Genomic DNA, 21,047 nt, shown 5'->3' on the forward strand with positions numbered 1-21,047 from the left:
GTCATTGATGACTTGATCTGATTGAACCCATGAAACTAGATGGTAGAGGGTTCCCAAACATTTTGCTTCGTGAACCACCAATTGACGTGTCTTGAGTCGCAAACCACCATAAAGGTTGAGCAATGAAAAAAAACATACACAGACCAAAGAATAATTAGGAATTGATGAATAAAACCCTCTTCTTCAAGTCATTTAACTGAATGTAGATTTGATTATGGTCTCTTCAAATTGTATTGGTCACATACACATATTTATCAGATGTTATTGCGGGTGTAGCGAAATGCTTGTGTTCCTAGCTCCAACAGTGCAGTAATATCTAACAGTTCACAACAATACACACTAATCTAAAAGTAAAACAATGGAATTAAGAAATATATAAATATTCGATCGAGCAACGTCGGAGTGGCATTGACTAAAATACAATAGAATAGAATACAGTATATGTCTTGTGACCAATTGCATAGACTATAAAAATGTAAGTTATTTTAGTTATCTCATATTCAAATATATGCGCATGTTAAGGCTCCATAGTTTAAAAGCAAAATGAAACAAACAACAATCTTACTTCCAAGAAAAACAATACCATTTTATACCTGAGCTATGATATTCTTGGGTGGAATGGTTGTGAAAAACTAGAAAACCCATCACAGTATGTACCCATAAATAACGTCTCATAGCCATTCTTCAATTTATGTTAGAGACAGCTCTGGATCCAACTTTGAGTGAATACAGACAGATTCCAGGGATAGCTATCTGACAACAGGTTGGCCTCACTGACCTAGACTTTAGGAGACATACAGCTTGATTCTAGGCGAGACAGAGTGCAGAAAAATAAAATCCAAAAGCATTTGATTAAAAAGCCAGGCATTATTGGAGAAACATTCATACTCCAGGAGATTAGCTTCCCCTCATACAGAGTTATGTCAGAGGTGTCCACTCATCTTTCATTTATCAAAGAGACATCTGTCAGGAGCTACAATACATCAAAATCATCCACTGCTTTCATCAGTAATGATCATGAATACACAATGACTTTCAAAGAATGCAAACACATTGTCCACTTACTCTCCACGTATAGATACTGTACATACCAGAATCCCTGTGAATTCCTGAACCTCTCCCCCAGCTCACTCTAATCATAAAATGCATTACAAATTGCATCTCATTAAAGCATCCAAACTCAGAGCTTACTAATGGAAGAAAAAAACATTGTGTGAAGCATAGAGATCAAGGAACACTGTCTGGTTAATCTGACAGGCATGCTGTTAATATGAGATCCTTAAGATGGTGTGTATACAGTACTTAAAAGCCATTGATAGCCATGGATGTGACAGTAGGTTACATTGATTTGCAAATGAGTGCCTAGGGTTTCAGTCAAAGTTGATCATTAAACCATTCCAGGATGCCCAATTGCACCTTGATGATACTGTCAGAGGACAGGATGATATGAAGGAGCAGGTCACCATGGTGGAGTGCAGGACCACCCTGATGCATGCTGAGATTGAGGAACTCAGAGAAGCGCTTGAGCAGACAGAGAGGCCGCAAAGTGGCCGAGCAGGAGCTTGTTGAAGCTAGTGAACGAGCAGGGCTTCTCTACTCCCAGGTTGGTTGTGTGATATGATTCATTAATCCTGACAGTTTACTCACTTTACAATTGAACTAAACCTCTCTATTCCAAATAGAACACCAGCCTTTTGAACACTAAGAAGAAGCTTGACACAGACATAACTCAACTTCAAGGAGAAGCGGAAGATGCTGTTCAAGAGGCAAGAAACGCAGAGGACAAGGCCAAGAAAGCATTTACTGATGTAAATTCTACAGTTCACAAGCTGTCTCTTTAACACAAACTTCCACAAGCTAAATGAGTTTCTTTCAAATCTTGTCCCATTCTCAGGCTGCCATGATGGCAGAGGAGCTGAAGAAGGAGCAGGACATGAGTGGTCACCTGAAGAGGATGAAGAAGAACCTGGAGATCACCGTCAAGGACCTGCAGCAGCATCTGGATGAGGCAGAGAATATTGCCATGAAGGGTGGAAAGAAGCAACTCCAGAAACTGGAGGGCAGGGTATGTAGCAAAGGTAATTATAATACTGTATTGCATACTGATTTAAAAAACCTTGTCTATTATCTAGGTCCGTGATCTGGAAAATGAGCTTGAGGCTGAGAACAGGAGGTTGATGCTATCAAAGGAGTTCTTAAATATGAGAGGAGGGTGAAAGAGCTCACCGATCAGGTAAGAAATAAGAACGTATTAATGTACCGTATAATCAGGAGGTAAAGTCATATTGTCACCAACATTTTAACAGAGATGTATTTATTTCCCATTCTAGTTTCAAATGAAATTGCAATCCACTTATCGCATTGTCCTGAACATTTAAAAAAAAAAAAAACTGCCATCTGTGATTTCTTACAGACTGAGGAAGACAAGAAGAATGTTACTAGACTTAAGGATTTGGTGAATAAATTACCGATCAAAGTGAAGGCTTACAAAAGACAGTCTGAGGAAGATGTAAGCAAACCATATACCAAGGACCATTCTCCACTAGATTTTGAGTATTAAAGTGAAGGTTAGGCTCTGGCTGCAATAATTAATGTAGGCTAACCTACACTGCATCTCATTCAATTTCAGGAGGAGCAAGCTAATGTTCATATGGCCAAATTCAGAAAGGTGCAGGATGAGCTGGAAGAGGCTAACGAGCGTGCTGAGTCTCAGGTTAACAAGATTAGAACCGCAACATGGAAACAAAGGTATTGATATGTTTGAAGTATATAGTTTTGTTTTGAGTTCCAATTCAACAGAGATAATGGCCTTGTCCCTTCCAATCGTAAACACTAGAGGGTACTCTGTGAGTGTAGAGAGAGAAAGATGCGAAGCAAGACATCTTACTCCGCCCGAAATCTGTGCACGAAAATAAGCCCACCATGTGAACAATTTGGAGTGTCAAATTTGATCAACAAAATGTTTTCTTGCTAATTTGCTATGTGAGGTTTATTTGATCTAATAGAAGTTTCATAATGGTTAGGTTGTTACAAATACACTGATATACAGTCAAAAGTTTGGACACCAACTCATTCAAGGGGTTTTCTTTATTTTTAATACACTGCTCAAAAAAATAAAGGGAACACTTAAACAACACAATGTAACTCCAAGTCAATCACACTTCTGTGAATTCAAACTGTCCACTTAGGAAGCAACACTGATTGACAATAACTTTCACATGCTGTTGTGCAAACGGAATAGACAACAGGTGGAAATTATAGGCAATTAGCAAGACATCCCCCAATAAAGGAGTGGCTCTGCAGTTGGGGACCACAGACCACTTCTCAGTTCCTATGCTTCCTGGCTGATGTTTTGGTCACTTTTGAATGCTGGCGGTGCTTTCACTCTAGTGGTAGCATGAGACGGAGTCTACAACCCACACAAGTGGCTCAGGTAGTGCAGCTCATCCAGGATGGCACATCAACGCGAGCTGTGGCAAGAAGGTTTGCTGTGTCTGTCAGCATAGTGTCCAGAGCATGGAGGCGCTACCAGGAGACAGGCCAGTACATCAGGAGATGTGGAGGAGGCCGTAGGAGGGCAACAACCCAGCAGCAGGACCGCTACCTCCGCCTTTGTGCAAGGAGGAGCAGGAGGAGCACTGCCAGAGCCCTGCAAAAAGACCTCCAGCAGGCCACAAATGTGCATGTGTCTGCTCAAACGGTCAGAAACAGACTCCATGAGGGTTGTATGAGGGCCTGACGTCCACAGGTGGGGGTTGTGCTTACAGCCCAACACCGTGCAGGACGTTTGGCATTTTCCAGAGAACACCAAGATTGGCAAATTCGCCACTAGCGCCCTGTGCTCTTCACAGATGAAAGCAGGTTCACACTGAGCACGTGACAGATGTGACAGAGTCTGGAGATGCCGTGGAGAACGTTCTGCTGCCTGCAACATCCTCCAGCATGACCGGTTTGGCGGTGGGTCAGTCATGGTGTGGGGTGGCATTTCTTTGGGGGGCCGCACAGCCCTCCATGTGCTCGCCAGAGGTAGCCTGACTGCCATTATTTACCGAGATGAGATCCTCAGACCCCTTGTGAGACCATATGCTGGTGCGGTTGGCCCTGGGTTCCTCCTAATGCAAGACAATGCTAGACCTCATGTGGCTGGAGTGTGTCAGCAGTTCCTGCAAGATGAAGGCATTGATGCTATGGACTGGCCCGCCCGTTCCCCAGACCTGAATCCAATTGAGCACATCTGGGACATCACGTCTCGCTCCATCCACCAACGCCACGTTGCACAACAGACTGTCCAGGAGTTGGCGGATGCTTTAGTCCAGGTCTGGGAGGAGATCCCTCAGGAGACCATCAGGAGCATGCCCAGGCGTTGTAGGGAGGTCATACAGGCACGTGGAGGCCACACACACTACTGAGCCTCATTTTGACTTGTTTTAAGGACATTACATCAAAGATGGATCAGCCTGTAGTGTGGTTTTCCACTTTAATTTTGAGTGTGACTCCAAATCCAGACCTCCATGGGTTGATAAATTGGATTTCCATTGATTATTTTTGTGTGATTTTGTTGTCAGCACATTCAACTATTTAAAGAAAAAGTATTTAATAAGATTATTTCATTCATTCAGATCTAGGATGTGTTGTTTAAGTGTTCCCTTTATTTTTTTGAGCAGTATATATTCTACATTGTAGAATAATAGTGAAGACATCAACACCATGAAATAACACATATGGAATCATGTAGTAACCAACAAAGTGTTAAACAAATATATTTGAGATTGTTCAAAGTAGCTACCCTTTGCCTTGATGACAGCTTTGCACGCTCTTGGCATTCTCTCAACCAGCTTCATGAGGTAATCACCTGGAATGCATTTCAATTAAAAGGTATACCTTGTTAAATTTGAACTTGTTGAATTTCTTTCCTTTTTAATGCATTTGAGCCAATCAGTTGTGTTGTGACAAGGTAGGGGTGGCATACAGAAGATAGCCCTATTTGGTAAAAGACCAAATCCATATTATGGCAAGAACAGCTCAAATAAGCAAAGAGAAATGACAGTCATTACTTAAAGACAAGAAGGTCAGTCAATCTTGAAACTTTCAAGAACTTTTCACATTTCTTAAAGTGCAGTCGCAAAAACCATCAACCATATGATGAAACTGGCTCTCATGAGGACCACCACAGGAAAGGAAGACCCAGAGTTTCCTCTGCTGCGGAGGATACGTTCATTAGTTACCAGCCTCAGAAATTGCAGCCCAAATAAATGCTTCACAGAGTTCAAGTATCAGATACATCAACTGTTCAGAGGAGACTGTGTGAATCAGACCTTCGTGGTCGAATTGCTGCAAAGAAACCACTACCAAAGGACACCAATAATAAGAAGAGACTTGCTTGGGCCAAGAAACACGAGCAATGGACATTAGACAGGTGGAAATGTGTCCTTTGGTCTGAGTCCAAATTGAAGATTTTTGGTTCCAACCTCCGTCCGTGTCTTTGTGAGACGTGTGTGTGGTTCCCACCGTGGAGGGGGAGGTGTGATGGTGAGGGAGTGCTTTGCTGGTGACACTATCTGTGATTTATTTAGAATTCAAGGCACACTTTACCAGCATGGCTACCACAGCATTCTGCAGCAATAAGTCATCCCATCTGGTTTGGGCTTAGTGGGACTATCATTTGTTTTTCAAAAGGACAATGACCCAACACACCTTCAGGCTGTGTAAGGGCTATTTGACCAAGAAGAAGAGTGATGGAGTGCTGCATCAGATGACCTGGCCTCCACAATCACCTGACCTCAACCCAATTGAGATGGTTTGAGATAAGTTGAACCGCAGACTGACGGAAAAGCGGCCAATGAGTGCTCAGCATATGTGATAATTCCTTCAAGACTGTTGGAAAAGCATTCCAGGTGAAGCTGATTGAGATAATGCCGAGAGTGTGCAAAGCTGTCATCAAGGCAAAGGGTTGCCAAAATATATTTAGAATTGTTTAACATTATTTTGCTTACTAGATGATTCCATGTGTTATTTCATGGTTTTGATGTCTTCACTATTATTCTTCAATGTAGAAATAGTAAAAATAAAGAAAAAGCCTTGAATGAGTAGGGCTGTCCAAACTTTTGACGGGTACTGTAAGTGGATGCATGTGGCATTATGGAAACTTTGAAAAAAATGACTATGTCAGAGTTGTTCCTGTTGTCATTGAGATAGAGGCTTAGTCATGGATATAACTTGTTTTAGCATGGGCATTGCCATTGAGGGCATCCACCATTTTAAAGTAGTCAACTGGGTGGGGATTCCTATGAGTTTGGAACAATCAGCCGCTGAAAAAAAAAAAAAGTACTACTTTTTAAAATTGAGATAGCATGGGCAGCTCCATTGAGCCTGTCAGACTCTAAACTGGCACAGATACAAAGAATTGTTTACACTTGTATCTGCCCTCTCATTGGCTAGAATGGTCTCACCTGAGCTCACCTCCTCCCACCTGCCTTCCATCTTTGAGGACATGTATTTTCATGGTTAGACCGGTCACTCGAATATCTTGTCATTATAATAGACAATCTTTGATAAGAGCTACATATGAGAAATCAATGGATCTGTGATTATGGTCTAAGTAGCAATCAAAAAAATGTATTCACCCTTCTTTGCTGCAACATGCTTTAATCAGTTTTCTTAACACAGGGCCAAGAGGGAATGGAGGACTAGCAGAGGTTGTCCCCCATTAAATACCAGAAGATGCATGCTCTTTGTATTCACAACTGCATGAGGTTACTAATTAGGTAGTTAATAGCCTATCATAGTCCTACCATCTTGGATGAATTGTAAAACCAGTGTTATGATAAAATAGTGTCTCCGTCATAACAAATAACCCAAAACATTATACAATCAACAAAACCAATCAACTATTGCGTCATATTTTCTATCAACTCAAACACATTGTCCTTCAAACAACATGTGTGCCCCATTAAAATAGTAATATATTATTTAGTGAAAAATTCCAATCATTTTAATTACAAACATGTTCACCTCCTTTAAGTATACTGTACACAGGCCATTCATAAATCAATGAACAGACTAACTTTCAAATAATGAATACATTTTCATTAGCAATACTAATACTGTGCCAATATCATGTTCTGACTCTAACAAAGGTTTATGTCCCTAAATAAATATCATTACCTTAAATTTAGTCATATTGTTTTCACCTTTCATGTTGTCCATGTCCTACTGTAATCATAGTAGTTAGAACAAATAATTATGTACGATGATTAGAATATCAATAAATATTACATTTACATTTAAGTCATTTAGCAGACGCTCTTATCCAGAGTGACTTATAAATTGGTGCATTCACCTTATGATATCCAGTGGAAAGAGGTGGGGTTTCAGGTGTCTCCGGAAGGTGGTGATTGACTCCGCTGTCCTGGCGTTGTGAGGGAGCTTGTTCCACCACGTAGATTGATGGCTCCTGGTGCTGTTCAGTATCACCAGATAGAAGATAATGTCTCATGTTTTAAGGTCAAGACTGAGACGAACACATTTTCAAATCAAATTCAGTGTAGGTAGGCCTATTGCCAATATTCACACCATGTAAAAGTAGGCTTCACAAACCTATTCAATAACATGGTTTGTCCAATAAACAGCGTATGATTTTGTCAATTGCTTTTCTGCACATGCTGAATAGAAATTGGACTTGACACCGCAGATGCATTTACATTATGATTGGAGTATATTGTGTAGAGTATATTTTCCTGGTTTTCTGACTGTCCTAAACAAATGTTAGCCTACAGCTCTGGCTATATAGGCCTAAATAGCATCATGAATGATATATGAGTGATAAAGTATGGTCACATTTTGCTCTGTTACACCTACCCGTTTTTAAGTGGAGATCTCTAAACAATCATTCTCATGATAGCGCGGCTAATAGTAAGTGACAAATATCAAAGCCAAGCAGGGTTGGGCTTGGTTAAAACCCTGGATGAGAGACCAAAGGGTAGCAGTAGGTAGATGTCATAGGAATTTTCTATCCTAATGACAATAATTAACAATCAATAAGCCTTGACTAATTCCCAAGGTTTGTAAGACAATGGGTTAATAATTAGGCAAGGACTCAGCTTTCTGCAAAAGGTCTGTACAGTTTATTCAGAGAACGTTCTGCCCAACATTAACAAAGAAGTTCATTTTATCCTCTCTCTCCGCTTACGCACACACCTCCATACCAACAGTAGATAACCTACGCACACACATACACACAAACAGTAGGCGAACAGTATGCCTCCCTTGACTTCCCACCACTGTTAATCACTATCCAGCACTGCCTGTTCCTTTCCCCCGAGATTAGGAGAACCTTGAAGGCTACTCCCGGTCACTACACACAAACACATTTCTCTCCCTTCCGGGTCTCTACTAGACCTTATGGAACTAACGTTCAGTAATTTAATTATTCATTACCCATGCTACATAACTACTAATTAATAATGGATTATTGATTCATTTACCTTTATTAGATAATTCTCTTATCAGTAGATCAAATCAAATTTTATTTGTCACATGCGCCAGATTCAACAGGTGTAGACCTTACATTGAAATGCTTACTTACTAACCCTTATCCAGCAATGCAGTTTTAAGAAAATACCTACAAAAAAAGTAAGAGATAAGAAAAACAAATAATTAAAGAGCAGCAGTAAATAACAGTAGCAGGGCTATATACAGGGGTACCAGTACAGAGTCAATGTGCGGGGGCACCGGTGTCGAGGTAGTTGAGGTAATTATGTACATGCGGGAGGGCAAATAGTCTGGGTAGCCATTTGATTAGCTGTTCAGGAGTATTATAGTTACAGTTTACAGTTTAGTCATTTAGCAGATGCTCTTATCCAGAGCGACTTACAGTAGTGAATACATACATTTCATTTTCATTTCATGCATTTTTTTAAAAAAAATATATATATTTTTTTTTTTGTACTGGCCCCCCGTGGGAATCGAACCCACAACCCTGGCGTTGCACACACCATGCTGGCGTTGCAAACACCATGCTCTACCAACTGAGCCACAGGGAAGGCTATGGGGGTAGAAGCTGGGGGTAGAAGCTGTTTAGAAGCCTCTTGGACCTAGACTTGGCGCTCCGGTACCGCTTTCCGTGCGGTAGCAGAGAGAACAGTCCAGTAGGAGTTGCTGCTCAGCCTATGTAACGTAGATATAACATAGATATCTGACATTGTTTTAAAGGTACAAATTCAACATATTTTTTGTCTATGTGGTTGAAATATAACCCTCAAAACAGTTGACGTTGTATTCAAATTCAATGAATTTTCCACATATATTCAACGTCACATACATTGTGTCACTATACAACCAGTTTGTGCCCAGTGGGTAGTCATTATGTAATCATGCTAGGCCAGGTTATGAGTCCACCAAATCATTCATAATTGTATCAGTGTTGGATTTATTAAGTGTTTATTTTTAGTTTATTTTGCAGCAATAGGAATTCCATTAGGATACTGCAATGCTATGGGTGGAAGTGGGGGGCAGAATGTGAAAGAAAAAACGTTTCTGTAGGGACATTTTGACATGTTTTTTTGAGCTGAATGCCCGGTAAGCCACTGTCTGCAAATGGAATGCAAGACCTAGGTTTGTCAACTGTGAACCTGTTTTGTGTAGGTAGGCCCTAATGTTGAGTGGATTTTGCGCCATTCAAAATGGGATAGAGCAGAAATAAATACTAGGCTATTATTTTGTATATTTTTTTACTACTGATTTTGTCAAATAGCATAGGCTAACTTTTGTGTATCCAGACAATGAATCAATAAACACAAATCATGTTGAAAGTTTATTATTATAGGGCAACATGCATCCACTACTGCAAACCAAAAATAATACATCTACAACTTCTACATTTCACCTCTTGACCATTTTCTTACAGTTCTCATCAATATCCATTAGACTAAACAAATGAGGTATTTGGAAGTTGGTTAAGAGTATGTTTGGGATAGGGGGCAGTATTGAGAATTTTGAAAAAAATATGTGCCCATTTTTAACTGCCTCCTACACCAACTCAGAAGCTAGAATATGCATATTATTGTTCAGGTTTGGATAGAAAACACTCTGAATTTTCTAAAACTGTTTGAATGGTGTCTGTAAGTATAACAGAACTCATATGGCAGTCAAAACCCTGAGACAAATTCTGACAGGAAGTGGATACCTGATGTGTTGAATTACCTTTAAGCCTATGCCATTGAAACACACAGGGGCTTTATTAATCGTGGAGCACTTCCTATGGCTTCCACTAGATGTCACCAGTCTTTACAAAGTTGTTTGAGTCTTCTACTGTGAGAACTGAACGAACAAGAGCCTTGGAACGGTGGTGGCCGACAAGACTCTGGCGCACGAGTTCATGTTGGGTACTCTCGTTCCAATACGTTTTAAAAGAGAATGCAATCGTCCGCCTTGAATATTATTCATGTTCTGGTTGAAAAAGGCCCTAATGATTTATGCTATACAACGTTTGACATGTTTGAACGAACGTAAATATTTTTTCTCCCCTCTTTCATGAAGAGAAGTCCGGCGGGCTTAGATCATGTGCTAACAACACGGAGCTTTTTGGACATAAATTATGAGCTTTTTCGAACAAAACTACATTTGTTATGGACCTGGGATTCCTGGAAGTGACATCTGATGAAGAGAATCAAAGGTAATGGATTATTTACATAGTATTTTTGATTTTAGATCTCTCCAACATGGCGGTTAGTCTGTATCGCAAAGCGGATTTTTCTGGGCGCAGTGCTCAGATTATTGCAAAGTGTGATTTCCCAGTAAGGTTATTTTTAAATCTGGCAATCCGGTTGCGTTCAAGAGATGTAAATCTATAATTCTTTGAATGACAATATAATATTTTACCAATGTTTTCGAATAGTAATTATTTAATTTGTTGTGCTGATTTGACTGGCGGTATTGGAGGGAAAAGATTTCCTCAACATCAACGCCATAGTAAAACGCTGTTTTTGGATATAAATATGAACTTGATAGAACTAAAAATGCATGTATTATCTAACATAATGTCCTAGGAGTGTCATCTGATGGAGATTGTCAAAGGTTAGTGCATAATTTTAGCTGGCTTTCTGCTTTTGGTGACGCGTGTCTTTGCATTGACAAAACATTACACAGCTATTTTCAATGTACTGTCCTAACATAATCTAACTTTATGCTTTCGCCGTAAAGCCTTTTTGAAATCGGACAACATGGTTAGATTAAGGAGATGTTTATCTTTCAAAGGGTGTAAGATAGTTGTATGTTTGAGAAATTTGAATTATGACATTTAATTGTTTTCAAATTTGGGCTCTTGATATTTCACCTGTTGTTGATAGGGTGTACCAGGGGTGGGACGCTTGCGTCCCACATAGCCCATAGAGGTTAATGTTGCAGGCATTTCCCACGTTTTCTTCAGAATGCCAGCCATCTGCTACTCTTCACTGACTTTTCCCTGTAAAATAAAGAAATAGTAAGGAATATATTGTATGCCACTTCAGTATATCAGGTTTGGTTAGTCAGATTTATTGTATGAACAAAATACAATGCAGTAAGTTTGCTATCCAATCAACTAACCTTGCCCAAGTCACGACTCTTGACCCGCATCTTGTTGACCTGGGTCTCAGCAATGTCAGCACGCTCTTCAGCCTCCTTCAACTCATGCTGCACCTTCCTGAACTTGGTCAGGTGGGTATTGGCTTGCTCCTCCTATAAAATTAAATTGGATCAAGTATCAACATTTTTAAGGGAGGTTCCAAACCATATCTAAACTGGTCTGGATTGAGTTGTACTCACAGCCTCCACCACTTGTCTATTGTAGGCTTTAACCTTCAGCTGTAACTTGTCCACCAGTTCTTGAAGTCTATTTTTATCTTCCGCAGACTGTTTTAAAAAAAGAGTTCTTAGAATTCCCACTCACCAAAGAACTGTGGTGATGAGGAAATCAATGGTGAAGTTTTGCATGCAGTGTATCCATCCAACTGATATTTACCTGATAGGTGAGCTCCTTGATTCTGCACTCATACTTGCGTATGCCTTTGACAGCATCTGAGATGTGTTTCTGCTCTGACTCTAGCTCATTCTCCAGCTCTCTCACCTGATTGAAACCAACAACTATTACCACCACACAATACCAGCATAACATTGTCATCTGCATCTCCAATAGTAGTCAAGGTTCTATTATAATATTAACTATACAAACACTATCCTTGTCTCCAGTTTCTGGAGTTGCTTCTTTCCACCCTTCATGGCAATATTCTCTGCTTCATCCAGATGCTGCTGCAGGTCCTTGACGGTGATCTCCAGGTTCTTCTTCATCCTCTTTAGGTGACCACTCGTGTCCTGCTCCTTCTTCAGCTCCTCTGCCATCATGGCAGCCTGAACATGCAATAAAAACAGTTTAGCACATTGAAAACCATAAAAACAGTTTAGAACATTGATAACCATTAAAGGGACACTGACAGTAAATAAGGCGGAATATAAACTTACATCAGTGATAGCCTTTTTGGCCTTCTCCTCAGCATTTCTGGCCTCCTGAATACTGTCTTCCATCTCACCCTGAATTGAGGTGAGATCAGCCTCAAGTTTCTTGAAACTGTTGACCTGGCTTGTATTCTGTAAAATATGTAATTCAGCAAATTACAATGGGGACATTTTGTATTTTTAGATTAAATTAGTTGTTGCTTTAGGGCAGAGGTGATTAAGAAAGTAGAGTACTGTACCTGTGAGTGCAATAGCTGCGCTCTCTCACTATCACCCACTAGTTCTTGCTCAGCTGTTTTACGGCTTCGCTCAGTATTTTCCAGAGTACCCCTCATCTCCTCAATTTCATCCTGCAACAGCTCCTGCTCTCAGACATGGCAACATGCTCCGTCATATCCTCCTGTCCTCTAATATCATCATCAAGGTGGAGTTGTGCTTCCTATGTGGGAATGAATTGATCAAAGTAAGAGGAAATGGTGAAGTCTCTCCTATAACTGCAAGACAAACAGTATATTCCATGTACAGTACGTATGTTTCCATCAGCTAACCTTGAGCTGAACTTGTATATATCTCAGCTATTTCTGTGACTCACTGGTCTTTCTATTAGCATGGCTCAGCTGAATCTCCATCTCATTGAGGTCTCCCTCCATCTTCTTCTTAACTCGCAGGGCATCATTCCTGCTCCTGACCTCAGAGTCCAGATTGGTCTGCATGGAATCAATAACTCTGGCTGTTTCTCTTCAGCTGGTCAATCTCCTCATCCTTTTCAGAAATCTTTCTGTCCACTTCAGACTTCACCTGGTTCAACTCCAGCTGTACACGGAGGAGTTTAGATTCCTTATGCTCCAGAGAGGCCTGAATGTGTCGATTCTCGATTCTCACGATTCTCTAAAGCTGAACCCAGAAGCAGACCAGGACAAGGTGAGTAAAATGAAGGTGAGTATTTATTTACAGTCTCGAGGTGAAAATAGAATAATCCAGGAGACGGAGCGGCAGCGGAGGTGAGTTGATGAGTGAATAGGCAGATCCAATGATGTCACTGAAACCACCGACGGCCAGGCAAGGGAGTTGAATGTTCCGGGAGGATGACTGTAGACAGAGTAAACGGGGGTGAGTAACCGGCAAAAAGTACAGAACAACAAAACTAACTCTGGTAACATGAGGCTGATACGCTGACACAACATACTGTTTATTGCTAACCATCCGGCAGGGAATGGATGTCAGGTCAGGGCTTATGAAGAGAAGAGGTGATGATCAAGACCAGGTGTGCAGATGGCTGATGAGATGCAGGTGCGGGTAATCAAGAGTTCTCCCGCCTAGCTTCATCGCCTGGCAACCAGACAGGGTGCGTTCAGGAACCTCAGAAAACAGACTCCAAAACAAAAAACAGTCAGCTCAGGCAGAAAACAGACTCAGGAAGCAGGATTCCTGACAGTACCCCCCCTCCGACGAACGCCACCGGGTGGACAACCCGGAGCGTCAGGATGGAGGCGGTAGAAGTCACGAAGGAGGGCATCATCAAGGATCTGACGCTGAGGAATCCAACTCCTCTCCTCAGGACCATACCCCTCCCAGTCCACGAGATACTGGAAACCCCGACCCCGCCGTCTGGAATCCATGATGTGGCGCACCGTGTAGACTGGACCACCTCCAATCATCCGAGGAGGAGGAGGAGGAGGCGGAGGGGGTAGCAGAGGACTGAGGTGCACAGGCTTGAGGCAGGAGACATGAAAGGTGGGGTGAACTCTGAGCGTTCTAGGCAACTTCAGTCGAACCACAACAGGATTGATCACTCTCTCCACCACAAACGGACCAATGAACTTCGGTGACAGTTTCTTCGACTCAGTCCGCAGAGGAAGATCCCGTGTAGCCAACCATACCTTATCTCCGATGGCATAAGCGGGGGCTGGAATCCGGCGATGATTCGCCTGGAGCTGATAACGGTCAGAAACTGTAAGGAGAGCCTTTCTGGCCCAATGCCAGGTCTGGTGGCAATGACGAATGTGGGCCTGGACCGAGGGTACCGCGAGATCCTTCTCCTGCGAAGGAAACAAGGGAGGTTGGTAACCGTACAGGCACTGGAAGGGAGACATCCCAGTGGCAGATGTAGGGAGAGTATTGTGTGCATACTCGACCCATGGCAACTGAGAGGCCCAAGAGGCGGGGTTGGAGGAGACAAGGCAGCGCAGCGTGGATTCCATCTTCTGGTTGGCTCTCTCCACCTGACCATTAGATTGGGGGTGAAATCCAGACGTGAGACTGACAGTAGCTCCAATGGCCAAACAGAATGATTTCCAGACAGCAGAGGTAAACTGAGGACCATGGTCGGAATCTATGTCACTGGGCAACTCATGGACCCTGAAAACCTCCCTAACCAGGATCTTGGACATCTCAGAGGCAGAGGGAAGCTTGGAGATGGTACAAAGTGGGCGAACTTGCTGAATCTGTCCACAATAGTCAGAATGACCGTGTTCGCATCAGAAGAGGGCAATCCAGTGACAAAGTCCAGCGCCAGATGCGACCATGGTCGCCGGGGAATAGGTAGGGGGTGAAGAAGTCCAGAGCTGGCCCGATTGGCACTTTTATTCTGTGCACATACTGGGCATGCAGCAACAAACCTCCAGGTATCTTCTCCCATGGCAGGCCACCAAAATTGTCTGCGTAGTAACGCCATCGTCCGAGCCACCCCCGGGTGACAAGCCATCTTGTTGGCGTGGGACCATTGGAGAATGGCAGAACGGACAGATTCAGGCACAAACAACTGACCGGGTGGACCGTTACCGGGACCGGGCTGCGTCCGAAGGGCCGCCAGAACCTCCTCCTCAATCCTCCATGTGACTGCTCCCACGACGAAGTTCTGGGGAAGAATCGTCTCAGTCTTGGCCCCACTCTCCTCCGTTGGAGAACATCCGGGACAAGGCGTCCGCCTTGCCGTTCTTAGACCCAGGTCGGAACGTCAGGGAAAAATTAAAGCGTCCAAAAAACAAAGCCCACCTGGCGTGATGCGAGTTGAGACGTCTAGCCGATTGCACGTAAGCAAGATTCTTGTGGACAGTCCAGACCATAAACGGTTGCTCCGCTCCCTCCAACCAGTGACGCCACTCCTCCAAGGCCAGTTTCACCGCGAGAAGCTCCCGGTTACCCACATCGTAATTCCTCTCCGCAGACGAAAGACGACGAGAGTAGAAGGCGCAGGGATGGAGTTTACCGTCAGTGGAGCTTCGCTGGGACAGGATGGCGCCAACCCCCACATCAAACGTGTCCACTTCCACAACAAACTGCCGAGCAGCGTCAGGTTGAGAGAGAATCGGGGCGTTGGTGAATCGACTCTTCAATTACAGAAATACTCGGTCTGCCTCAGGATTCCAACTGAAGGTCCTGGTGCTAGAAGTCAGGGCAGTTATTGGAGTGGCCACACGGCTGTAGTCACGGATAAATCTACGATAGAAATTCACAAACCCCAGAAACCTCTGGAGCTGCAATCTCGTATCGGGCTGGGCCCAATCCAGAACTGCCCTAACCTTCTCTTGGTCCATCTTAATCTCTCCCCGGGAGATGATGTACACGAGGAAGGATGTAGTGTGGGCGTGAAATTCACACTTTTCGGCCTTCACAAACAGGCGGTTCTCCAACAATCGCTGCAGAACCTGCTTGACATGCTGGACGTGGCTGGAAGGCTCCTTAGAGAAGATCAAAATGTCATCCAGGTAAACGATCACAAACAAACCGATCATATCTCTCAAGACGTCATTAACCATACTTTGGAATACTGCTGAAGCATTGGTCAGTCCAAACGGCATCACCAGATACTCGAAATGACCGATCGGTGTATTGAAGCCAGTCAACCACTCATCTCCCTCTCTGATCCAGACCAGATGATACGCATTGCGTAGATCCAGCTTCGTGAACACAGTAGCACCCTGTAAGGAGTCGAAAGCAGAGCTCATCAAGGGCAGGGGATACTTGTTCTTGACCGTAATATCATTCAAACCCCGATAATCAATACAAGGTTGAAGAGAGCCATCCTTCTTACTCACAAAAAATAATCCTGCCCCCAGGGGTGATGACGAGGGACGAATGAGACCAGCAGCTAGAGACTCCTTTATGTAGGTCTCCTAAGCTTCACGTTCAGGTCGAGAGATACTGTATAACCGTCCCTTGGGATAGGTAGCTCCAGGGAACAGGTTAATGGCACAGTCATATGGTCGGTGGGGAGGAAGTGACAGCGCCTTCTGCTTACTGAACACTTCACCCAAATCGTGATATGTTTCAGGAACCAGGGACAAATCTGGGAGGGTAGACTCAATGACCTGACTGGGAACAGAATGGGAACAGGCAGTCTTAAGGCAGTTAGCATGACATTCAATGCTCCAACTAGTTACCTTGCCAGTCACCCAATCGAACGTGGGATTGTGTTCTCTCAGCCAGGGGTATCCAAGAACCAGAGGAACATGGGGAGAAGGCAGAATGAAGAATGAGATAACCTCTGAATGATTCCCTGACAACAGCATCTTAACCGGTTCAGTCCTCTTAGTGATACGTGCCAGACTACTGCCGTTCAGAGTGGTAGCTTCAATGGCTTCCGGTAATTGCTCCTTGGAAAGCCCCAGCTGTTCCACCAAGTCGGCATCCATAAAGCTGCCATCGGCACCTGAATCGATAAAAGCGTTAATCGCTAAACTCTGATTCTTGTTCATGAGTGTTGCAGGAAAACGGGGTCTGTCAGGACTATTGAGAGGTTGAAACTGGCTCGCTAAAAGTCCTCCCAACCTTAGCAAGCCGGGCAGTTTAACGGGCGCTGGGGACAAGCGGAGATGTAATGTCCCGAGCTACCACTGTAGAGGCAGCAGTTGGACTCACGTCTACGTTGGCGCTCCTCCTTGGTTAACCCATGCCGCCCCACTTGCATGGTTTCAGGATCTGGAGGCAGGACCCCTCCACTAATCCCGTGAGGTGAATAATGATCGACTCGTTCCGGTCCACTTCCTGACCCGAATGGTAACCGAGTAGCTGATTGATGGGACGTGCCCCATTGCCTCTTCCTCCTCTCTCGGATTCTGTTATCCACCCGAATCGCTAATGCTACCAGACTGTCCAGGTCACTAGGCTCAGGATAGGAGATCAACTCGTCCTTGAGTTGCTCTGACAACCCCTGGTAAAAAACCGCTTGCAGTGATTCCTCATTCCACCCACTCTCCACAGCCAAACAAATTTAAAAAACTGTAGCTATTTCAATATATATTTCAAAACCAAAAACAAACATTAACAAATGTTTGTTAACTTACCTTTGCTTTAGCAATAGCCTCCATGTTGCTTGACAGGTCATCCACCTCCAGTTTTAGCTCACTTTTCTCTTTCTCCAGATTCTGCTTAACTCTTTGGAGATTGTCCATCTGCTCTCCCAGTTCTGCCACACTGTTTGAATGTTTTTTACGCAGAGTAGAAGAGGTAGCGTCATGCTGTAGAGAGGATTCCTCCAGGTCTTGACGCAGCTTCTGAAACTCAGCCTCACGCTTCTTGTTCATCTCAACCTGAGTAGCAGTGGCTCCACCAGCCTCCTCAAGCCTCTCACTGATCTCCTCAAGTTCCCTGGAGAGGTCAGCCCTCTGCTCCTCTAGCTTGGCCCAAACAGCAGGATCAGCCTCAGTTTCCTCCTCAAGTTCCTCAATACGACCCTACAGGTTGACAAACTATGTTCAGTTTGCCTAGCACACCCATAGTGCATTTATCCATAACAGATAACAGATCCTCAAGTTAATTAACCCATTAGGCAAATACAGTAAGATTTTCTTCACCTGAAGCTCTTTGATTTTCTTCTGAAGTTGTGCAGAAAGAGACTGTTCCTCCTCAACCTTACACAGCAGCTGTAACACCTCAAAGTCTTTCCTGTTCAATGCAACATTAGACAATGTCAAAGTACTGTGAGGTTCATACAATATTGGTGTGGTTTTATGTTAAAGGTTTAATCCTGTTTTGTGCATGTGTTTGGGGGAAAACGTAATCATACTTCTTGAGCTTCTCATTCAGCTGCTGCTTCTCATTCTTCAGGTCCATTAAGGTCTCCTGAGACAGCTTCAGGTCACCCTCCAGCTTTCTCTTGGCTCTCTCGAGGTCCATACGAACCTTCTTCTCTTGTTCCAGGGAACCTTCAAGCTAAATTCATACAAATAAAATACTGAGTACTGTACATGTACCTTATTTTACATTTCACACATCATCACACCCATGTTCATTTAATAAACTAACTCACATCATCAACTTGCTGTTCCAGCTTGGATTTGGCTTTGTTCAGAGTGTTGACTTTGTCCTCCTCTGATTGCAGGTCATCTGGTGTTTGTTGGTGGGCCTCTTGGAGGGTTTTCTTCTCTTTGGTCAGTTTAGCGACATTCTCATCTTGAGACATGATCTCTTCCGTAAGATTTTTCACCTGAAATAATAATGAAGTGTTGTTGTGAAACTGTTTAAATGGTTTAAACCCCGAGAAAGCCTAATGGGAGTAGGTGGATCACCTTGTTCTCTATGGCATGTTTCTCCTTCTCCACTTTGGCTAAGGTGAGTTCTAAGTCATCCATGTCTATCTTGAGTTCAGAGCACTCATCCTCCAGCTTCCTCTTCTTTGCAGTCAGCTCAGCATTCCCATCCTCCTCATCCTCCAGTCTTTCTGTTACCTCTTTAAGTTTTTGTTCCATCTGGATCCTGCTTTTGATTAGGCCCTCACATCTCTCTTCAGCATCCAGCAGATGATCTGATTCCTAATTTGTCAGAAATAATAACATTTTGTTGATGTAATAACAACTACTAAAGTGTTATAATGTTAGTTGCAGATGTATTTCACTATTTATTCAACTATTTTGGGAGTACTTACACCGTGAACTTGAAGGAGAAGGTCATTCTTCTCTTGGACAATGGAGACCATCTTCTCCTCAAGCTCTTTTCTCCTGCTTTCTGATTTGGCCAGATCCTCCTTGCACTTAGTGAAGTCCACCTTTTATTTGGGCCATCTCTTTTTCCGACTGCACTCTTCAGAAGAGGCTTGAGTTTGAAATATAGCTTCATCCATGGCCAGTGTTTCATGTTCATGAAATTATATTGTATGGTGTAAATTGACTCCCTATCAAAGTAAAGTCAAGATTATTCTGTTAGATTTAATTCAAAATTGACTTAAGTGATATCCCAGAGTTCACGGTGTTTATATTGCAAAAGACCCGTGTTTCCATACCTTCTGGCCATCATCTTCTGGTACACCGGTCTGACAACATATCCTAAACACAGTGCCTGAGTAGATGTCACAACATGGGCTAAGCGCTCATCTCTCATCTCCTCCAGAGCACCCAGGAGACCAGCTTTAAAAAAACACCTGAAAAAGAGGAGTTTGGTTTACTATCAATATAGGGTTTGTGCATTACTATTACAGTGTGAATGTTGTATGCAGTGTGAAAAGTGCACCTTGGTGTGGCCGAACCTGTACTGAGTATGATCCACCTCAATGGAGCCTAGCAGTTTCTCCACAGCCTTCTTGTTGTCCATGAACTGTCCCTCTGGGATAGCACTGGCATTCAGGATCCTGTACCTGAAACACATGGGACCAAGCATTAGTACTGAATACACTAGAAACCGCATACCAAGTAGTCCCTAATGAAACCGACGTCAGTGTGCTGCTAACAGTTTAGCTTCCTCCACTGTCCCTGTCCCCATACCGAGCTAGAACCAGTGATCCTCTGCTCACAAACACACAGCCGTCCCTCCTTGACAACTTACCAAACATTTGAGCTATTCAAAAGGTACCAATTGAATAGCTCCATCGGTGACATTTTAAGCCAGCTGTGGAGTGAGCTTAAGGCACATTCTTAACTCCGTTACATTAACATGTGTCCCCCAATTTACCTCTGCTTGAAGTCCCCATAAAGGATTCTGCTTGGGAATCCCTTCCTGCAGATTCTGATACCCTCTAACACACCATTGCAGCGCAGCTGGTGGATAACCAATTGGTTCTCCATTGCACCTATGATGGAAGCATAAAATGACATTTAGCAGTATCTCAAGGCAGTAAAGTTTCACTGGAGTTGAAATTGAGCAGATTATCCTGAGTACCTGGTGTTTTGGTCTCATTTGGAATCAAACACCGCATAAAGTGGGTTGTTCTCAAGTTTGTCATGAGCTTGCCAAGGTTCTCCTGAAAATATGTAACATAAAAATGTATCAGGAAGTGTAGGTATATAGACTATATACAATAGCTCATGTGGGGAGAGTGTTAAAGGAATTTTCTATCCTAATGATAATAATTAACAATCAATAAGCCTTGACTAATTCCCAAGGTTTGTAAGACAATGGGTTAAATAATTAGGCAAGGACTCAGCTTTCTGCAAAAGGTTCATTCGGCTTTATTCAGAGAACGTTCTGCGGTCCCAATAACAAAGCATCATTATATACCAGGCTCCTCATTTACGCACACTCCTCCACACAAACCGTAGTTAACCTAAGCATATACATACACACAAATATTAGATGTATGTTTCACTCCCCGGATATCTCACAACCGTTAATCACTATCCAGTGCT

At 43.1% G+C, this 21,047-nt stretch overlaps 1 protein-coding gene and 1 pseudogene across 1 annotated transcript; one reads left to right on the top strand and one right to left on the bottom strand.

Moving 5' to 3' along the window:
• Positions 1-21,047, bottom strand: part of LOC115171439 (myosin heavy chain, fast skeletal muscle-like) — a 36,876-nt pseudogene that overhangs the window by 10,764 nt on the left and 5,065 nt on the right.
• On the top strand, positions 1,825-6,837 carry LOC115171442 (myosin-7-like). The gene is given in 6 exon segments (XM_029728256.1): positions 1,825-2,065; positions 2,133-2,172; positions 2,175-2,233; positions 2,414-2,509; positions 2,630-2,748; positions 6,667-6,837. Coding segments are annotated over 6 exon segments (603 nt in total). The 5' UTR covers positions 1,825-1,861; the 3' UTR covers positions 6,752-6,837.

The sequence above is a fragment of the Salmo trutta genome, chromosome 32 (genome assembly GCF_901001165.1).
Source record: "Salmo trutta chromosome 32, fSalTru1.1, whole genome shotgun sequence".
Classification (NCBI taxonomy): domain Eukaryota; kingdom Metazoa; phylum Chordata; class Actinopteri; order Salmoniformes; family Salmonidae; genus Salmo; species Salmo trutta.